General features: G+C 39.1%; 2 protein-coding genes across 4 annotated transcripts in view; one reads left to right on the top strand and one right to left on the bottom strand.

The window, feature by feature from the left end:
- Window positions 1-8,723, bottom strand: part of LOC147331681 (cytosolic phospholipase A2 gamma-like) — an 18,159-nt gene extending 9,436 nt beyond the window's left edge. The window contains exons 1-10 of one of the 2 annotated variants that reach the window (XM_086287892.1): window positions 8,480-8,721; window positions 7,791-7,901; window positions 4,348-4,490; window positions 3,451-3,640; window positions 3,231-3,336; window positions 3,016-3,156; window positions 1,393-1,458; window positions 1,101-1,241; window positions 504-650; window positions 319-402 (exon numbers count right to left, since the gene is read on the bottom strand). In XM_086287892.1, the coding sequence (XP_086144018.1) occupies window positions 319-402; window positions 504-650; window positions 1,101-1,241; window positions 1,393-1,458; window positions 3,016-3,156; window positions 3,231-3,336; window positions 3,451-3,640; window positions 4,348-4,490; window positions 7,791-7,901; window positions 8,480-8,593 (1,243 nt within the window). In that variant the 5' untranslated portion in view covers window positions 8,594-8,721. Of the gene's footprint in view, window positions 1-318; window positions 403-503; window positions 651-1,100; window positions 1,242-1,392; window positions 1,459-3,015; window positions 3,157-3,230; window positions 3,337-3,450; window positions 3,641-4,347; window positions 4,491-7,790; window positions 7,902-8,479 lie in introns of both variants that reach the window. The other variant, XM_086287893.1, reaches the window with a different exon arrangement.
- Window positions 7,781-20,144, top strand: LOC147331680 (cytosolic phospholipase A2 gamma-like). 2 transcript variants are annotated; one of them, XM_086287890.1, is made up of 15 exons: window positions 7,781-7,946; window positions 10,644-10,862; window positions 11,268-11,378; window positions 11,722-11,864; window positions 11,991-12,177; window positions 13,249-13,351; window positions 13,470-13,610; window positions 14,180-14,245; window positions 14,340-14,399; window positions 15,133-15,279; window positions 17,296-17,379; window positions 17,497-17,651; window positions 17,734-17,905; window positions 17,995-18,179; window positions 19,621-20,144. In XM_086287890.1, the coding sequence occupies exons 2-15, from the start codon at window positions 10,719-10,721 to the stop codon at window positions 19,708-19,710; spliced, it is 1,788 nt and encodes a 595-aa protein (XP_086144016.1). In that variant the 5' UTR covers window positions 7,781-7,946; window positions 10,644-10,718; the 3' UTR covers window positions 19,711-20,144. The 2 variants fall into 2 exon arrangements, with proteins under 2 accessions (XP_086144016.1, XP_086144017.1); XM_086287891.1 differs by lacking the exon at window positions 7,781-7,946 and having other exon boundaries at window positions 10,314-10,862.

Here is a 20,144-nt window from a genome sequence, read left to right as displayed (position 1 = left end):
GTTGGAGGGCTTGATGGGAATTCAGGGTAATAGGTTGGTCTTGGTAGCCTCTTGAGCTTTGTAGATGTAGATAGATGCAGGTTTACAAAAGTGGACAAGTCCCACTTTTGTAAACCTGAATCCTAATTCAAACATTAGGATTCATCTACTCTGGGAGTAGATGAATCCTAATGTCAGAATTTCTAATCTTAAGTGTCACGTATGTCCAATAGGAATAGTATCACTAGTAGTCCTTTTTCACTTTGCCATGATTTTGTGTGAGAAATGACTCATTCAGTGGGAATGGGTCATAATTGTTGCTTAAATTGTCTGACTCACCTTGGTATCGGTAAAGGAAGTTTCCAGTTGTTCCCCACTTCCATTCAGCAATCAGGGGAATTACTTGGTTTATTAGGAAAGAAACTGGGAGAAATACATTTACATGAATAGAGTACAATAAAAACTGTCTTTTCCTCTCCAACACTGACAAGACTGTGTGCTTATCACCTATACTGTACACTGACCGTCTGTTTTGAAAGCTCCATCATCCAAACTTTGGCTCCACGTCTCAACTGCTGCCAGCAGCTCCTGACTCCACTGGTTAAAAAGAGTTTTTCTTTCCTCCATACTCTCTGCCTCCACAGACTCAGTCTTGCTATGATTTACCTTGTCTGGGAAAGATAAGAGTCTAATAGGTACTGCGGCATTTTCAGATAGACATTTGCTGCATGATTACGCCATTACAAAGAAATGTCATAAATCTTTCACGTTCAGTTCTATTTTCCAACTTTTTTTTTGGCCTGTAAATATCAGTAGCTACACTCTATTAATTCAGTTCAATTCAAATTTTTTATATCGTGCTAAATCACAACAACAGTCACCTTAAGTCACTTTATATTGTAAGGTAAAGACCCTACAATATTAAAGAGAAAGCCCAACAATCAGCTGACCCCCAATGAACAAGCACTTGGTGACAGTGGGAAGGAAAAACTCCCATTTATCAGGAAGAAACCTCCGGCAGAACCAGGCTCAGGGAACGGCGGCCATCTGCTGTGACTGGTTGGGGTTCTGCTCACATCTACCCAAGTAATGTTCTTTAAGACATTCTTGGAAACATTTACCTTCTAGGATTTTCTGCAGCTTATCCAGGTACATCAGAGCAGTAGTGTCCTTAACAGTTATTCTGGTCAGAGCTATCACTTTATCAAGGATGATCCATACGCGCAGGTACTCCTTAGCAGCACTGTCCAAATGCCCAGACACTATAAAACACACACACACACACACACACACACACACACACACACACACACACACACACACACACACACACACACACACACACACGCTGAGCAGGTTAAGATAACACAGTCAACATACATGTAGCAGGTATGCTTTTCAAACTGTGATTACCATTCAGCCATTGAGGGACAAAGTCTCTGAGAGTCTCCTCATTAGCTATCGCACAGCCTAAAATACCTGTACAATGAGAAAATGATTTTAGATGTTTGTATTTTACACCAGACACTGAAAATCTTCTGTATTAATATTTAGGAATGAAACCTATTTCTTCCTACAGATGAGGAAACATCTACATTGACTCGTGCTTTACATTATATTCCTGGCAGTGGAAGTCGCGTACACCATTGTTCAGTGCAGGCTGCCTCTATGCAATCATACTTTCCAATTAGTTGGTTTCATAGTTCTTTTTTGGCTGGTTTCCTCTAATGTGTTTTAGATGTATAAAAGAATGACAGTCACTCTCACAATATTTTACTAGTATTTGTCTCCAGACCGATTAACTGGAAAGTGCTGTTGAGTTTTCATGCAATAATTTTCAGAAGGATCTAAAGTTATCAGAGTAGTGAGAAAACTAGTCTGGGTCATTGTGGTTGCACTGAAATTTGAACGCTATTTTGTTAGCAGCGGACTGTTGCTTGTCTTGCTTGTTTTGTTGGCTCTGACTGCTGCATTTGACACGGTGGATCACGATCTGCTGATCTCTCAACTAAAGCCTTGTTTGGTCATTTCTGGCTTGGCACTTTCGTGCCTCAGGGATCTATTCTTGGGCCACTACTGTTTTCATCATATCTCCTGCCATCAGGAACAATTTTTCCAAAAACACTTTAATTTCTGACGATTTGCCAGCTCTATCTAGCTTTGAATCACTCTGATAGCTCTTCAGTTGGACTCCTGCTTATTTGTCTTAGCAATGTCATAGATGGCTCTAAATTTGTTATTATGTGCCATTAATTAAATAAAATTGCAAATAAATAATTTATTTATTAAATGTTTTAAATGAAATGAATCAGCATTTAATAAATTATGTAATGATATATTTATTTAATTCATTTTGTCACTCCTGGCTGTCCATATCCTGGCTCCATGCACTGGCTTCCAATTGAATTTAGGATCTATTTTTAAATCCTTTTACTGGTTTTAAATCTTTAAATGGTCTGGCGCCTGTATATTTTTCTGATTTTCTGCAGCCATAAGATCAGACAAATGTACAGCAGCTCTTGTTCTCAGTTCCTAAATCATTTTCTGGGCTGTTCCTACTCTAAGTGCATGGGTAAATAGCATCAGAAAGATGTCTTCTCTTTGTTGGTTGGTTAATGGGCCACTAAATGAAACCACACCCCACTATCCTGAAGCTACAGTTTAGTTTTTCTGTATAAACCCTAATAAATAACAGCAAAGATGATAAATTAAAACAACTTACATTTTCACTAAAAGTCATGTGGCCTTGTACCTTCCTGTTTTCACATAACCTGCAGCCCTGTGAAACTGTGATGTAACATTTGCAAGCATAAGAAGAATATATAGACTGCACAAAATTACACTGTACTGACTTGGCAACAATAGAAAGCACTGAGCCACCATGTTGCCCTTTTGATACTGACAGTTTTGGTGGTTCTCTTGGTGATTTAAAGTGGAAAAGCTTCATTGGATCCGTACTTGAAAGTAAAATCAGCTACATATTCTAGGCATCATCAAACCAATCTCATATTCCCTGTTCAGCCTGTAAACACTCACCCTGTAACTTGACCATGTCCATCTCTTTCTTTTTCTCCAGCAGCGTTCCATTTTGGAATTTGCTGCCCAGGAGAGATGTTTCGATAAAGAGACCCAACTCTGTGAATCCGGCCTCGTGGGGGCTTATCTCAAACCATTTTCCTAAAAGATGCGAGAGTGCATTATAAACCACTTAATAAGGGGCTAATCTAACATGTCTTTATGTATGTATGTACCTTCTATAGGTCCTTGAGTAAAGCAGTGCTTTTCAATAGCACAGTAGATGGGATAAGGGTTTGTGGCATTCCTGTTGGCCTCATCTGAAAGACACCGTAGGTCCATCTGATGGAACACCAGAGATTTCACTGAAAGCCTTAGTCTGTATAGCAGAGAGAGAACTGAATTTCAAATGAGAATTATATGAACTATAGTTTGTCTTTGTGCTTGCACTGGTACCTGTTTCATAAATCCAGCTGAAGTTAAGACCCCCCAGATATCAGCAAGAGAGAAGTGCTCTTCTTTTGCTCTCTCACCCAACCAATCCACAGCTTGCTCAAGTTTAACACTCGGGGAATCAAACAGCCTGGACACTGCCGCATCCATGTTGGTGCTAAATTGTGAGTCATTGTACAAGGAGGCCATGGACCTAACAGATAAAGCAAGTCAGGCAGGTGTATAAGACAGACGTCAATAGGAAAACAATTGTTGCAGATAAGGTGATTGCACCTTGTAGTGATCCCTTTGTTAATTTTTTTTCTTCTTGTCTTCTTTTTATGTTAGACTTGATAATGATGTGTCTACCTGTAAACCTGTAAATTTGTAAAAGGCTGTCCATGATTTAGTGTCTTGCTGTAATCAGTGATTTTACCAGAATAACACACTATTATTCGTTCACTTTTTATATTTTCACGACTTCTTTAGCTGGTTTCTGTTGCATTTGCAGCCTGTTTCACAAGCACATGCTTGTGATTTGACAGTAAATAAATGATCCTGAATTGAACTGAGGATCTCTTTGCTCATTCTGAGCCAAAGAAATGAACCAATAAAACTAATCATACTAAAACTAGTCCCTAACTGGTACAAAAAGGGGTGCTAGGTGCATGGAGGTGGTAATCACAAAATAATCTAAAAGAAATATAAATCTTATTACGTCAAGCCAAAAGCTAATTAACATAAACAGAAAAACATCCCATATATCAATTAACATGCATGTATATGCACTGTATATATATATATATATATATATATATACACACTGTATATATTGTTTCTACTTGGCCACTGTAATGACTATTTTATAATATATTCTGGTAAAGAAAGAATTATATTTAATGTTTGTGTCATTGTTTATACCATGTAGACCCCGAAACTCCTCCTAGGTAGAGCAGTGTGTCCAGCAGACCTTCCTTTTCCATTTGATGGAGGGAACCCACCAGACCCACAGCTGCTCGCTGACCCCCACCTGATGCCAACAGAGCAATGTGGGGAACTGAGTCCTGGATGAAAATATGAAGGAGAGATATTATTTGATAGCTACACTGCAGTTTTTGGATGCAACAATTAATAACCCTTTCACATCTTTATAGTAAATCTGAAGCTACAGCCATCTGTCTGTAACTCAGTTTGTCATAAAATGTCCAAACAGGAAAACAGCTAGCGGTTCTCTGCTTAAAGCCAAAAAAAATCCCCTAATAGCATCTCTAATTAATGCCAACAAAACGATGTGGGGAACTGAATCCTGTTTTCTTCCTGTATACTGTTTCTTGTGTTTCTCTCTGTGTTTTACTCCTCTGACTTTCTCTCTTTACATACATTTTTGCCTTGATTGAGTTTGTTTGTGTCTAATTATCTCCCTGGTGTGTATATAGTGTTGTTGTCTTTTCACCCTTGAATTACTGTGCCTTATGGTGTTTTTTCCTGCTGATTTCTTGTTTTTAGCGTTCCATTTATCTAGCTGTCACTCTGCCCCAGTATTTTGTCTGCATGTGGGCCCACTTTATGGACTACTGCAATGTGGCATGTAAATTATATTCCTGACTCATTGTGCATTGAGATAAAAGATCAAGGCTTCAGGGGTGTCTGCTAGAAAAGCTTTCAAGAAATTTAGTTTTTCCTTTATGTTTTTGTTTGTTTGGTTTTGTTGGGTTTTTTCAGTTCTCTGTTATAGCTTGATTAGCTTGAAGTATGAAAACTACTTGGTCATATTTACCAAAACATCAATTGTTTTTTTAAAGCCCATATATAAACTACACTCATTCCTCTGTTGTTGTTCTCCCTTTGAAGCCCATTTATAAAATACAACAAAAGGTACTGTACAAGACTGCCAGGAGAAGTCCACAAATCCAACAGAGAAGGAAACTAACATAAATGCAAAGAAACAAATTGAAAAACAAATGCATGCTGAGAAAACAGCTTAAAAACACATCCTAAAAAAGTGAATGACAGAACTATAAATATACTGACGACTATTAACACAGATGAAGATAATTACACAAAAAGGAAGTAAACACCACAAAAAGACATGATAGAAAACCAGATATCAAATTCAAACAGCTGAGAACAGAAACAGGAGGACACAACTAGGCCTAAACATGATAATAGTGCCCGCCAGACAGAAGGACAAACAGACAGGGTGACACTAAGGGAGCTCAAACTATTACTGCTACTGCTTATAATAATTCATCAAGACATGAACAAAAACACAAGGTTAGAAAACCAAAAAAAACTGGATCCAAAGCTCCGCACCAAAACCCATAACAGTTTCTATACTTTGCAATGAAAACAAGAGGCTATTAACCAGTGATGTCCTGTCAGAGAAAGCAAAGCAAGCAGTACTTGCTCAATGAAATCTAAAAATGTATATCAGTTAAAACCAAAATAAATTAGTTTCTCTCTTTGTATCACTTTACAAAAAGTGTTCTGTCCAGAAGCTTTCTCTCATCGTTGGCTCGTGTTAACTTTTCACTTACGTCCAAGTTACGTTAGCTTGACTGTAAGGCAGGCTTGAATCTTCCTGTCTCCAATTCCCTCAGAATCTGTAGCATCTCTTAATTTCATGGGCATATCTGGGTCCCATTAACAATCGTTTTAGCTGTGCAGCTGAGAGGTCGGCAGCTTTGTTGGCTAGCCTGGCATATGATTTCTCATTGCTGCTCCAATGCTTTCAAATTAGAATTTATGAGAAATCACCTGGTTGACCTAATATTTATATTGCTGTTTTGTTAACAAGCCACCTTCATTTCCCATCATCATCTCTGCTTTCCTTACTATAAAAGACATCACATGCTTTTAAGTACAACAGTATCACCCACTGTATTTTCCTTTATCATATACACTCAACAAAAATATAAACGCAACACCTTTGTTACTGCTCCCATTCCCCATGGGATGGACGTAGAGACCTAAAATTCATTCCAGATACACAATATAACCATCCCTCCCAAACAGTGGTCACAAATCAGTCCAAATGTATGGTAGTGGGCACATCTGCTATATTGAGATAATCCATCCCACCTCACAGGTGTGCCACATCAGGATGCTGATCTGACATCATGAGTAGTGCACAGGTGTACCTTATACTGCCCACAATAAAAGGCCACCCTGGAATGTGCAGTTTTTTGCGTTATTGGGGGTCTGGGGACCCAGAACCGGTCAGTATCTGGTGTGACCACCATTTGCCTCATGCAGTGCAACACATCGTCGCATGGAGTCTGTCAATTGTGGCCTGTGGAATGTTGGTCCACTCCACTTCAATGGCTGTGCGAGGTTGTTGGATATTCGTGGGAACTGGTACACGCTGTCGTATACGCCGGTCAAGCACATCGCGAACATGCTCAATGGGTGACATGTCCGGTGAGTATGCTGGCAATGCAAGAACTGGGACATTCTCAGCTGCCATCTGCCCTGAACAATGTGAACCATGATTCATCCGTGAAGCGCACACCTCTCCAACGTGCCAGACGCCATCGAATGTGAGCATTTGCCCACACAAGTCTGTTACGGCGACGAGCTGGAGTCAGGTCAAGACCCCGATGAGGACGACGGGCATGCAGTTGAGCGTCCCTGAGACAGTTTGTGCAGAAATTGTTTGGTTGTGCAAACCAATTGTTCCAGCAGCTGTCTGGGTGGCTGGTCTCAGACGATCTTGGAGGTGAACCTGCTGGATGTGGAGGTCCTGGACTGGTGTGGTTACACGAGGTCTGCGGTTGTGAGGCCGGTTGGATGTGCTGCCATATTCTCTGAAACGCCTGTGGAGACGGCTTATGGTTGAGAAATGAACATTCAATGCACGGGCGACAGATCTGGTTGACATTCCTGCTGTCAGCATGCCAATTGCACGCGTCCTCATTGCTTGTGGCATCTGTGGCATTTTGCTGTGAGACAAAACTGCACATTCCAAGGTGGCCTTTTGTTGTGGGCAGTCTGAGGTACACCTGTGCACTACTCATGATGTCAGATCAGCATCCTGATGTGGCACACCTGTGAGGTGGGATGGATTATCTCAATATAGCAGATGTGCCCACTACCACACATTTGGACTGATTTGTGACCACTGTTTGGGAGGGATGGTTATATTGTGTATCTGGAATGAATTTTAGGTCTCTACGTCCATCCCATGGGGAATGGGAGCAGTAACAAAGGTGTTGCGTTTATATTTTTGTTGAGTGTACTTTAAGTACTACACACATTTGGTGAAAAAAAATGTATGAGGTAAGTCGAGCTGGAGATTAAAGTCAAAGGGAAAAAAGAAAGGGGAGGGGGGAAACAGAAGGATGAGGAGACAGTTTCTATCTTACAGCTGTACAGTTGATTTCCAGAGTGTTGAGTGAATGCAGAACTATTTGTTTCCTCTTGTGAACATACTCCTTTTCACCAGCACACAGAGAGTGGGACTGACGGATAGGTCTCTGCAAAAACAATCAAGACAGAGAAGCACTGACTTCAACCCAGAGGTAAGCTGACTCAGACACTGAAATGTGCTACACATATTGTATATTGTACATTCATATGCTGCAGCAGAGTAATATCATATGAAACCTTATAAAGAAGGCATATTCACTTTTTTCTCACATTTCCCAGGGAATATGTTTATGATAGTATATATGAATGCTAATATCTTTCAGTTCATCCACACTGTATAAACGGAAATAAGAATAATCTAATAAAAGGCAAAATAGAAATTTGCCAGGATAGAAATGATATACATCTGTAAATGCATAATTTCTATAATAATAACTAGTTGACTTAATATTCTTCAGGCTAGCTCCTTATTTTAAGTCTTCTTATATATAAATATATCACAGATTATTTGTATGTTTTGTATTATCTGCATATGTCTGTAAAGTAACTACAGTTATGAATTGTATTTTTAAAAAAATACAAAATAGATCTAAATGGCACTTTAACTTAATAATTTAGATGTTCAACTACGACATAGACCATGCAACATATAGTCAATTCAAATCTATTCTCATTGATGCCTCACCTCAGACAGAGCTACATTGCCCTCCATGTTGTCCGCTGCCTGTGAAAGAATGACAGAATTCACAAAGCAAAGACAAACCACTGCATTCATGAAACCTGTTAGTCCTGTTTGCATGTTGCGAAGCCAACCTTCTTTTCAAATTAAAAAGTTCAATTCACCCCGCAGGGAAACTTCTTGTTTCTGTCAGCTTCCCTCTAGCTAAATTTGTCTGTGCAGAACAAGAAGTCAAATGAGCCCAAACACGCAGAGGAATGTTAATTCCTACCATGTGTGGGACTTTTACACAAGTATTGCCTAATATGGAAATACTATGGTAAAATCAAATGTCAACTTTTTCTTCTTCACTCACATTTTTCACTCACAATGTGTTTATACACCGCCCTGAAATCAATCATTATTTTTTTATTAAACTCAGTCTGTCTTCCACAGTGTGTCTACTATCCTGTCTTCCTCCCATCACCAGTCTCAGCAAATGGCTATGCCTGAGCCTCCTAGAGGTTTCTGCCTGTTAAAATGGAGTTTTTCCTTCCCGCTGTGCTTGGTCAAAAGCAGTTGTTTGATTGTTGTGTTTTGGTGCTATGTAAATAAATCGAACTGAACTCCCACATCTCCATATATACCAGTATTTTGGTAGGGAAAATAAAAATGTGCAGGCAGTTTCACCAACATCTAGCCTTCTTTTTAATGGCTTGTAACATAGTGGAAAGCTTTATTTTTTCTGCTTCTTTTGGAGAACATAGCAGATAACCAACGATAACCTTTGTCATGCCCTACAGATATTTTACCCAAATCATTGTTTCGAAAAAGTTTTAATTCTGTTCGATCGTATCTAATAACTTTGATACATTTTTCAAGAATGTCCCTGTTGAACCATTGTTTTAAAAGTCTCATCTACACACTACCTGCAAACTTCTAAACGGCCCCTGTGGGGCTCCTTAGGGGCCTCTGCTTTGCTTGCTATATATTTGCCAAGTTTTCATAAGATTTCCTAAATTTTTTATGCTGATGATATTCAGCTGTGTTACTGTTTTAAAGCACATGTCCTTTCTACTGTATTACCGTGTTTGGAGGTACTAAAGATTACCCTGCTGTAAATTCTTTGCAGTTAAATGAAGAAAAGCTGAGATTCTGCTTATTGCTCCTGACGGTTTGAAGATTAAAGCATGTGTTGGATCCTTAGGTTCTTTTGTCTTTTTTCTGTTAGTAAGCTTTGTGTTGTACTGGATGGTTGTGTCTCTCTGGGTGCATTCAGTAAGCAGCTGACTCATTCTCCTTTTCTCCATCTGAACAATGTTGCTCAACTGAGAGATGTTGTGTCTTAAGCTGTAAAGGAAATGGTTATCCATGATTTCATTTCCTCTCATTTAGATTATTGTGTTTGTAATTCTCTTTTTTCTGTATTAGGAAAACATCTTAAAATCTCCTTCAAATTGTTCAAAATGCTGCAGCAACAGTTTTAACCAGGACTAATAGGAGCTCACACATTACTCCCATTTTATTTGCTCTCAGTTAAGTTTAGAATACATTTTAAAATTTGCATCTTCACTTTCAGAGCCTTGCACTAACATATATTGCAGACATATTCCTCCTCTCACTGTGTCAGGTCTTCAGGTCGTGCTTCATACTCACCTAAAGACTCATGGAGACCATGGTTTCCAGGCCGTAGCACCTACTCTGTATAATGCTGTCCTTTTAACTATTCACTCTGCTATGTTATGTTTAGATCATAAAACATAAAGATGTTATTTTTTACCCAGGCTTTTAGATAATCATATACTTTCTTTTATATTTTATTTAGCTTGAATTACAGTTTCTATATATATTTTTTCTTTCTCAGTTTGAAGCAGTGAACCTTTGTCTGACAAAAGTGCTATACAAATCTTTGAATAACAACTTGAGGCAGAACCCGGCCTATAAATGACTGAATAAATTCAAATGTAAAATAGTTAAAGAACTTTTTTCTCCAAAACCTTTACCCAACAAAATAAAGGCTTTATTTAAATTACAACACAAGAAAAAAAAGTTATGTTTTGCTTTGCAGATAAACGCACTGTTAGAGTGATATGAAGGACAGTTAGATGTGAACATACACAACTTGTTCTGCCTCCATATCATTTTCTGATATGTCTGTTTGACGTCAGCATTGTTCTAATTTACCATGAAGTTGCCTGATAGCAGGACATAAAAAGGACTTCTGAGCTAGACGAGAATCTTTAGTCTGCTCCGTCCACATCCAGCCATGTTGTGTGGATATACCAGCCGGGCGACTGGTCTGCTCTGTGCTTGTATTGTGATGATGGGATCTATGGGACTACCTGTGGACAACAGGAGGAACCTGTGGACAGTCCCTCAGCAGAAGAATCCAGCTCTTTCAGAGTTCAAGGTGAAGAAAATCATTCAGTCCACAGAAGCTAAATGTCTTCTGAAGCAGGTCTTATGAGTCCTGATGTTTCATATTTAATCATGTACAGAGTGGTTTGAGTGCTCTTGTTGTGTTTGCATTATGAATCCAAGAATGAGATAGAAAGATATGATGTTTGGCTTTTAATGGATGTGTAACTCATGATGTTCGTTATGAAACAGTCAAGATCCAGAAACAGTCAAACATTAAAGAGAAATTCAATGTTTTTACACATGTTTATCTAGTTTTTTGTCATGTTTTTTTAAATGGCAAATCTTTTAAAGTGTATATTTAAAATGACACTTTACATAGTTAATATTTATGTTGTAGATCCAAACCTTAAAGTTTTCTTATGTGCGTCCTGTAATACTTCCTTGTGTGTTGCAGAAGTATGTACATCAGTCACAGTCCTTATCTGCTGGAGAGCAGGAGTTTGTCCTGAGGAGGAAACAAGTAGTTCAGAAATCACTCAATAAACTGGGACTCACATGTACACTGGTGAGAAAACTCTCAAATACATAAGTCATAAGTCTTTTTTTCTTCCTTCCCTTTTTCTTTGTCAGTAGCTTATTTTTCAGTGCCAGCCAGCTTTTCAGCTTTTTTATATATACAGCATATATATAAACTAGAGTACAATGACATAAATTTCCGATCACTTTAAGATCTCTTGACTTGTCTGCTTGGCCATTTCCAGGAATTATTAAATAGGATAACATGCGCATTAGAAATCAGAGAAATCTGGACCAAACAGAGCACTTCATTCTCATTGGACTGTCTCATCTGTCCACTGGGTAACTTTATTTTTCCATCACCCACCTGTTTTTCTCTCTCTTTTCACCAGGATATGGTTCCTCACATTGCACTGTTGGGGTCAGGCGGAGGTCAGAGAGCAGCTGTGGGTCTGATGGGATCCCTCTTTCAGATGGAAAAAGATGGTTTGCTGGACACTGTGCTCTACCTGGGAGGAGTTTCTGGGTCTGCCTGGTAAACAAGTACAGACAGAGTCACGCTATACATAACTGGTTAGCTAGACTTTACTAGCTAGAAGGCTGAATAGTTCATTATAATGTGCGTGGGCTGAGTATTTTGTGGTCTGACTGTTTCCCTCAGGTCCATGGCCACCTTATACAGTGACCACCAGTGGAGCACCAATATGGACAATGCTGTGTCCAGGCTGTCGAAGCCTGGGATTGGGCTTACGGATGTTCTGATCTTTTTGGCCAAGAGGGCAAAAGATGGTCACTTCTCTCTCACTGACATCTGGGGGGTCTTAACCTCTGGTTTCATCATGAAACAGGTAAGGCCAAAAGAACTCAACTGGACTCATTTTATTCTGGAAATCCAGAAACACGGTAATGTGGCTTCACACTGCAGGATGCCTGTGAACTGAATAAATGAATGAATGCAAACATTATGCTAATAATGACAGAAAGGCTTGTGTCTCCATACAGCATACTAAAAGTCTGCGCTAAACCACCAGGTGTCAGTGTACTCGCTCTATCACAACATGATAAGAATACACTTTATTATGATGCTTTAAAAAAGACATAAATATTGTTATAACTTGCCCTTAGGTTACATCATAGATTTAACACAGAAGTCTAAATTAAGCTTCAGGAGAAGCAGAGACTTTACGCTGTATAGGGTAATGCTGCGAGCTACACAAATGCAAATCAGGGAAGTAAGATTACAGCAGAATTCCAGAAGACACACCTGATGACCTAAAATGCACCGACTTCCTTCTAAAATCCTCTCTGGTATAATTTGATTACCATAATTAAATTCTACAGATGAACAGATGAAGAGCAAAACGTCAGTATGAGCCTAAACCAGAATCAACCTTTTCTAACATTAAAAAAATCATCATGGGAAAAAAGAATGAGTAGGAGTGACGGGTGAGATGGAATCCAGTTCAGCAGGTAGTTCCGCTGCTGGTCCAGGGTGATTTTCCAGCTAAAAAGCCCATCTTCACTTTGTGACCATGTTATCACATGCTCCATGTGACATACATACTACTGCATCCTTTCCACTGTGTCATTCCTGATTCTTCTGTCTGTTCAATGCATTCTGGGGGCAATCACTGATGCGTATGAAGTGACGCAATGCTCTGCAATGCAGCTGGTGTGGATTGCTCTCAGGTCATTGTTAGGTTATTAGGCAGTTACAGCAAGAAAAATGCAATATCACGTAAGAATTCAATAAGGTTTTATCAGACTGCAAATAAGAGAGGTCTTGTTAGTTTTCATAATTTATGTTCCTAAAGCACACGATCCATCCCGGTCTTAATTTTATATTTATTTCATTTATCTCAGTTTAGTGTTGACGGTTTATTTATTTATTTATTTATCTGGTTCGTTGTTTTTGTCAGTTGGATGTCCGAAGTCTTTCTGAGGATGGCACAAGCATCACCAATCCTTATCCCATTTATAGCACAGTGAACAAAAACTGCTTGCAACATGATTCTGAAAAAGGTACTAAAAACAAACAATTACGCAAACATACGTCTCCAAATGTTATTCATGTGTATATTGCTCTTCTTTGAGTCACTGACTCAGTCTTTTTGCTTCTGTTTTTCTGTGTTTGTCTCAGGCAAATGGTTTGAGATGACTCCTCATCAGGCTGGCTTCATAGATCTGGGTCTCTTCATTAACACTCCAAACCTGGGCAGCAGAATTCATGGAGCTGGTTCTGACGTCAAAGGGCCAGAACTAGACATGGTCACGCTGCAAGGTGCGTCCATCTCTTTGTCTGCTAGAAACACCAACTCCGTCAAACAAAGGAATGTAATAATAATAATAACTTTTATCTTGTGTCATGAGCATTGTTGCAAAGGTCACCAGCTGTCACAAACCTCAGACAAAATACACTTGGCCAACAAACACTAAATTCATGTATTTTGTTATTTACAGTTCAAATAGAGATCAAATAATAATTAAATGAACATTTGTTATTGCTGTTAAGAGGTCATGCAAGATGCTTTTAGATCTACTTGTCAGATCTACTGACAAGTAGATGCTTGTCAGTGTGATGCAGGTACCTGCGTGTGGCTCTCTGTGGAGCCTCAGGAATATCTGTACCTGTATACAACTGCACTGCTCATGTGATGATACTGGATCGTGCAAAATCCTGTCCTCAGACTACTGTACAGTGCCAAGAACCTCCGACATGTCTTCCACTATTCCCTTGCCCTAATATTATTTTTATTTACAGTTTTCCTCATAGGTATATTGTTCTATTTTTATTATTAATATTAATGTTTTCACAGTGTGTCTCCTTTGTGTGTCTGGTCTGTTCTGCAGGCTTAGTGGGGAGTGCTTTAGCAGACGATGAGAGTGTGGTGACCTATATTCTTGACTGGTTAAAAGGTAGAAATCTGAATGTGTCTTGTTATGAGAAAGCATTTGCTAAATGCATTTAATATGCGACAGTAGAACTAAACAACTGTTTGTGTGTGCTCAGTTCTAGTGGGGAAGGAAGCTACTGATGAAAACAACCCGTTGGAGTTTCTCTGGACTAAAGGTACAGTCATTACATGTTACTATAACGGGATCATCCATCCATTTTCTTTCCTTTATCCAATTCAGAGTTGTGTGGCAGGTCACGGAGACAGACAACTATTCACGTTCACATTCACACCTCGAGTTTCTTTAGAATCGCCGGTGCACCCCATGCGTGTCTTTGGACTGTAGGAGGAAGCCGTCGTACCCAGAGAGTGTCCACACAGACATAGTAAGACCATAGAAAGTGTGGATTCGAACCCAGGACCTTCTGGTCACCCTAGCTTTTTTATTCCATTTGAAATTATTTTAATCCGAGTTTATGTTTTAGAGGTTATATCCTGAGTGTGCACTTCATATGAATATCATGAGCAACCTGTAAACAGTGTTTTATCACAAGTATATTAAGTTTGGCCGGTGCCATAAAATCAGTCCAGATCAAATTAAATTTAAATTGAATTAATTTAATTTAAAGAGTCAACAACAAACCCAAAACATCTATATTGCTGGTGTTTGCCCAAATAATATGTGCCACAAGACAACTTCAGCTATGACAAAAAGCGATGGATAAACACCTGAAAGCTGTTTTATTGTACCAGTACCACCATTGCAGTTTTTGGACTCATTACAAGTGATAACAACAGACTCCTGATCTACAGACGTCCAGAAAACACTTTACTGTTTGCTTCAGTTAATACTGACTGTTAATGTGAAAACGATTCATCTAAAAGTGAACATATGATCTTATTTTTTAGAGGGCATCAAAATAAACTACACTGCATCATCTGAGATGAAGCTCTTAGAACTGCATAATGTGATCTTTAAGGACTGGTGTCAGAAAACTGTGGCCTCCTTACAGTCGTGGAGTCAGAATATGGATGAAGGACCAGCCAGATATTACGGTCAGTAATATAAAGTTTGTTATTGTTGATCAACACAGTTTTAGCAGAAAGAAAGCTGAGAGTGAGACGGTATGGGCACAATGTCTGCTGTGACTATTACTTTAATTCAATTCAGTTTTATGTATATAGCATTTCCATCTGTTTTTGGTCTTTACCAAATCCAGAGTTAAAGATACAATATACTTCTTACTTTCTTTAAAAAACAGTCAGAAGCTGGCACATTAATGATTGTAAAATGTGCCTGTGCAACAAAAAATGAATGAGAGCTTATGTAAGGAACTAAAACAGAACATTTATGAGTCACATATCCAAACGAGTCAAAATCCAATACAAAACTGAGCCCCTGCTGTGACATGCATTGACTCTGACAGCTCCATGCAGTTCACTGAAAGCGTCTTGGCAGTACATTATCTGCCTGCAATGGTCAGAAAGTGTGGTATGGTGTATAAATGGTCAGCATTTTAGGTATATGATGTAATCAATACCAGTGGGACATTGCATGTCCTGAATCAGTCACACTGCTATCAAATTCACACCGATTTTCATCAGGCATTGATATTACAATGGTTTGTATGCTGTTGTTGTGTCGTAAATTGACATATTTACTGTAATAATCATTTTCTATCATGTGTGGTCAGAGGCTAAACAAGTCTCAAATATCTTTAAAATGTGTGATGGCAGAGGGGCATGCTGGGTATTTCCTGACCTCACTGCCTGTCACAAAATGTAACTATTTATTTTTCAGCATATGTAGCAGCAGAATTATAAATTATGTTTAGGATGGCAAAGCAAAAAAAAAAAAAGAGAAGAGTACGAGGCTCAAAAGATGGAGTGCTGATGAGTGAGTAGTTTGTGTTTTGGTAAAAGATTCAAACACTGTCACCACTATGAAACTACGTAGTTATATTCTAAGGAGCTTTGAAAGAAACGTCTGGACTTCTTTAAGCTTTCTTGAAGACATTTCACCTCTCATCCGAGAACTTCTTCAGTTCTAAGAGCAACTGGTGAAGAGTCCCAGATTTAAACCCTGTGGGAGTGTCCCCAAGAGGGTCATGGACCCCTTATTGATCCGCTACCTAATCACACGAGCCAAAGTGTGAAAACGGGTGTAGGTCACAATCAGCCAAGGTTTCAGGTGGGCCCATTGTGAAACCTTGACCAACCCTATCATGTGATTTCCTGAGGGCAGAAGGCCCAGGATGTGAGTAAGGCATCTGGGAAGGATCTCAAAACTGGATTATCGATGGCAGACAGTTAGTGTCATAAACCACCATCTCTGTTCAAAGATGGTCGTTCACACTGGACATCGATTGCCTCTTTCAGCCCTCTTTCAAACCGTCTGTCTTCTCTGTCCAAAATGTGAACATTGGCATCCTCGAACCTTTGACCTTTAGATGCAGATGGACAGCCGAGTCTTGTCCCATCAAAGAGGCTCTTCTATGTTGTGCTTCACTTCTCTGATGAGAGGTGAAACATCTTTAAGGAAACTTAAAGTCCAGACGCTTTGCTTTCCAAGCTCCTTAGACTTATGACCCAGATGACCGAGAACCTTCACAGATATATGTACTTATATCATAATACACGTATGATAAATAGAAACTGGTCTGCAGGTTTTTGAATGAGGAATTCTGCAAATGAGTGTGCTTGCTTGGTATGGTGAAACCATCCAGTCGGTCTGTGAGGACCTGTGGTTAATGGGTTTGTGTCTTTTGTTCCATGGTCACATTACAGTTTGTTTTATCCCACTTTTCCAAGGACAAATCTGTGTTGGCTTTCTGGTAGGCTAGTTCAAGAAGATGGTGTGAGATAAGCAGTGTGGTTGATACCCTGAGCTCTGTTGTTGTCCACGGTGCAGCTCAAAAGCAGGAGTGATGTTACGATATGATCATGACCATCTGACAACCAGAAAATGACTCCAAATGAGCACGATTGTCACATATGTGGTGCATGTATTAAATGCAGATAGCAAGTTGCAGTTTTCAGTTCTTCATTATGTTGCTTGGTTTGTTTCCCCAGTTTCTTGGTTTATACAAACACTCATCACACAGATTAAAAAACTGGAATGGGGCAAAACTGAAAACTTCCTCTACCAATACCCAGGTAGACTGATGTTCTTAAACTTTACCATACATTTATTTTTTAGAGTACTATGTTTTGCTTGATAGATGATAAAAACTGGGAACTGAATGATATATTGTTATTTATGTTTTTTGGAAGATGTCAGAGTGCCATCATGCATTAGAGTTAAAGAGTTTCTGCAGCTCATAGATGCTGGTGTGATGATAAACATGCCCTACCCCCCCTTCTTGGGAGAAAAGAGAGACACTGACCTCCTTATTGCTCTGGAATACGGAGCTGACGAAACCTTCAGGGTAAGGTGCGAGCATATGTGATATGTCACGTAAATGTATCCACACAGCTTCAGGAAAAACTAATGTGAAATTCTCCACACAGACTCTGATTCTCGCCAGAGACTATGCAGCCAAACTGAAGAAACCTTTCCCAAAGTTAGAGGAGAAATTCCTGAAGGAGAAAGACTGGCCAAGGCCCTGCTATGTTTTCAAGGGGAAAAAGAAGGAGCCCACCATCCTTTACATGCCACTCTTCAACAGGCAGAACTGCAAAGGTTCATCAAACACACACCACACATAGAGAAAAGGAAAAAAACATCACATAATGTCAGCCATGATCATCAGCAATTCTCTTCTGGTCCAGATGAGAACGAGTTCAAAGCAAAGATGAAGGAGTTCTCCACCTTCCAGCTTCCATTCAGCCAGCAGAAAATCGAGTTTTTGTTGGAGACGGTGAAAGCGAACATGAAGTACAGCAAGGACACTCTCCTCAGGGAAATAGCCAAGGCTGTCATCCGCCGACACATCAAGGCTTCAGATGGCGTCCCGGTGAGCATTTAGATGGTGGACACATCTTCCCCCATGCATGAGAAAAAGTACATAAACAATGTTTGTCCTCTTTTAATTTCTCATCATCCCACCCCAATCTATCCATTCATCGTCTTAGTCTTCTGTTTTGTTTTCTTTCTTCCATCCGCCATCCTCTTATTCTCTTTCTTTTCATCTTCTTTCTGTCCTTCTGGGATTATTCTTCATTTTTTTCTCTCAACCTTTCCTTCCCTTCCTTTTCTCTGTTTCCTTGTAGTTAATTTTCCTGTATTAGATTATTATGATATTTTTTATTTTCTTTCTTTCTCTCCTTCTTCTCATTCTCTTTTCATCATGTTTGTTCTTCTTGTTCCTTCATTTTCTTTCTTTTCCCTTTAATATTCTGCTTCATCTCATTTCTTTTCCTGTCATCCTCTTTGTCTTTTTTCCTTCTTTTCCCTTGTCAATTCTTCCTTCTCCCTCTTTTCTCCCTATATAGACTTTCTGTCTTCATTGTTTCCAGTATTATGCGTTATCCGTTAAAATTCACACGTCATGCATCACACCAGCTTTATTTTATTTCTCGATTACTGAATTACCTCAGAGGGCACTGTGAGAGTGCATACACAAATCTCAAGGCCGGTACCCAACTTATTCTTTGAGAGGAGACTCCAGATACACACCAAATTGAACAGTTCATTAAATTGTAGTTTTTGCGTTACCTTGCTGACAAGAGAGGCATACAAGGGCTAAGTCCTCATTGCTGTTATTTCAATATAATTTTGTAGAGGAGACACTAGAGGTCCCCCCATGTTCACTTATCCCAACAACTGCTCTAAAGTGCTGTTCTCTGTGGGGAGCTTAACACTAGTGAGACTAGTGCAGCTTTGTGTTCAGATTTGTAACACACGTTCTTGCACAAAAAACGGTGGATTCTGCCCCATCACTTGCATGAAAACAACCTTTTAATATCCAGTATGAGTTAAATGTCAACCTGTGAACCTTCAGCTCAGAAGTACGTGTAAACCTGCCCTCTGACAGCTAACAGGCCTGACCTGCAGCATCCAGTTCAGTTCAGTTTTATTCATAAAGTGCTGCTTCACAACAACAGTGACCTAAATGTGTTTTACATTGTACACTCATAAAAGATTCTTTTGCAGTAATTTTGTGTAAAATGCAACTGATATGTTTGATATAAACTGAATCTATAACAATCAAGTAAATTTGAATTGAACAGATTTCACCAGATTTAACTTTTTATATTGTGTTTTTGTAAGAAATTTATATTTTATTAAAAGAAAAACAGATGCAATCAAATTTGGGGCATGACTTCTTTTTGAGCACATTAAGCACAAACCTAGAGAGAAAATCCCATTGATCTAATCATCTCTGATGAGTAAACATTTGATGACATTGAAAAAAAAGAGCGCTTCTAACCCTCTGAGGTCTGTTTTCATTCCAGCTATGGTCACTGGCTTCAGATGTTCAACACTTTACTAGAGTTCTGAAAAGGAGGGACAAAGGTGACAAACAGGAAGCAGCTCAAGCCTAAACCTGATCCTACGACGGTTTTGAAGTGCTTATTATGCGTCTTTTTGTTTTAGCAATCACAACCGCCGTGAGGCACCAAGCAGGGGGATTGAAAGGGTTCAAGAATCCAACAATTCAGGGTTTAAACAGTAAATGTTTTGTGGCTCAATGTAGCAACTTCACATGTCCACAGAGGAATGAAATGCAATGACACTATTGCATTATTATGTTATACTGACAGTGCTTATATGACTTTGTGTAATGTCTTGTACATGTTTTGTTTTTCTCTGTGAAACAAGGTTTTTCACTTTGCAGTTATGGTGGTTTTAGAAAATTATTATTGTGATATCTGTAAAAATATGTTTACAAAGTTGACTGATGCTAAAAGTAAAATGAATCTCTAACTTTGTTTGTGTGTAGTGTTTTTTAGTACATTTGTTAACCTTATTTTTTATT

This window comes from Aulonocara sp. 'chitande type north' Nkhata Bay, linkage group LG4 (assembly GCF_057382095.1).
Source record: "Aulonocara sp. 'chitande type north' Nkhata Bay isolate Kocher_YH1m ecotype deep benthic linkage group LG4, A_spYH_male_GT1.1, whole genome shotgun sequence".
Taxonomy (NCBI): Eukaryota; Metazoa; Chordata; class Actinopteri; order Cichliformes; family Cichlidae; genus Aulonocara; species Aulonocara sp. 'chitande type north' Nkhata Bay.
Note: the sequence above shows the minus strand (reverse complement) of the source record. Positions and strands in the feature narration are given on the sequence as shown.

What these genes read in the sequence shown, in the direction of transcription:
- LOC147331680 (XM_086287890.1), top strand. Translation starts at nt 10,719, where the DNA reads ATGTTGTGTGGATATACCAGCCGGGCGACTGGTCTGCTCTGTGCTTGT. An exon ending in GCAACATGATTCTGAAAAAG is followed by an intron (nt 13,352 to 13,469) that starts GTACTAAAAACA and finishes TGTTTGTCTCAG; the next exon opens with GCAAATGGTTTGAGATGACT. An exon ending in AGGACCAGCCAGATATTACG is followed by an intron (nt 15,280 to 17,295) that starts GTCAGTAATATA and finishes TTGTTTCCCCAG; the next exon opens with TTTCTTGGTTTATACAAACA.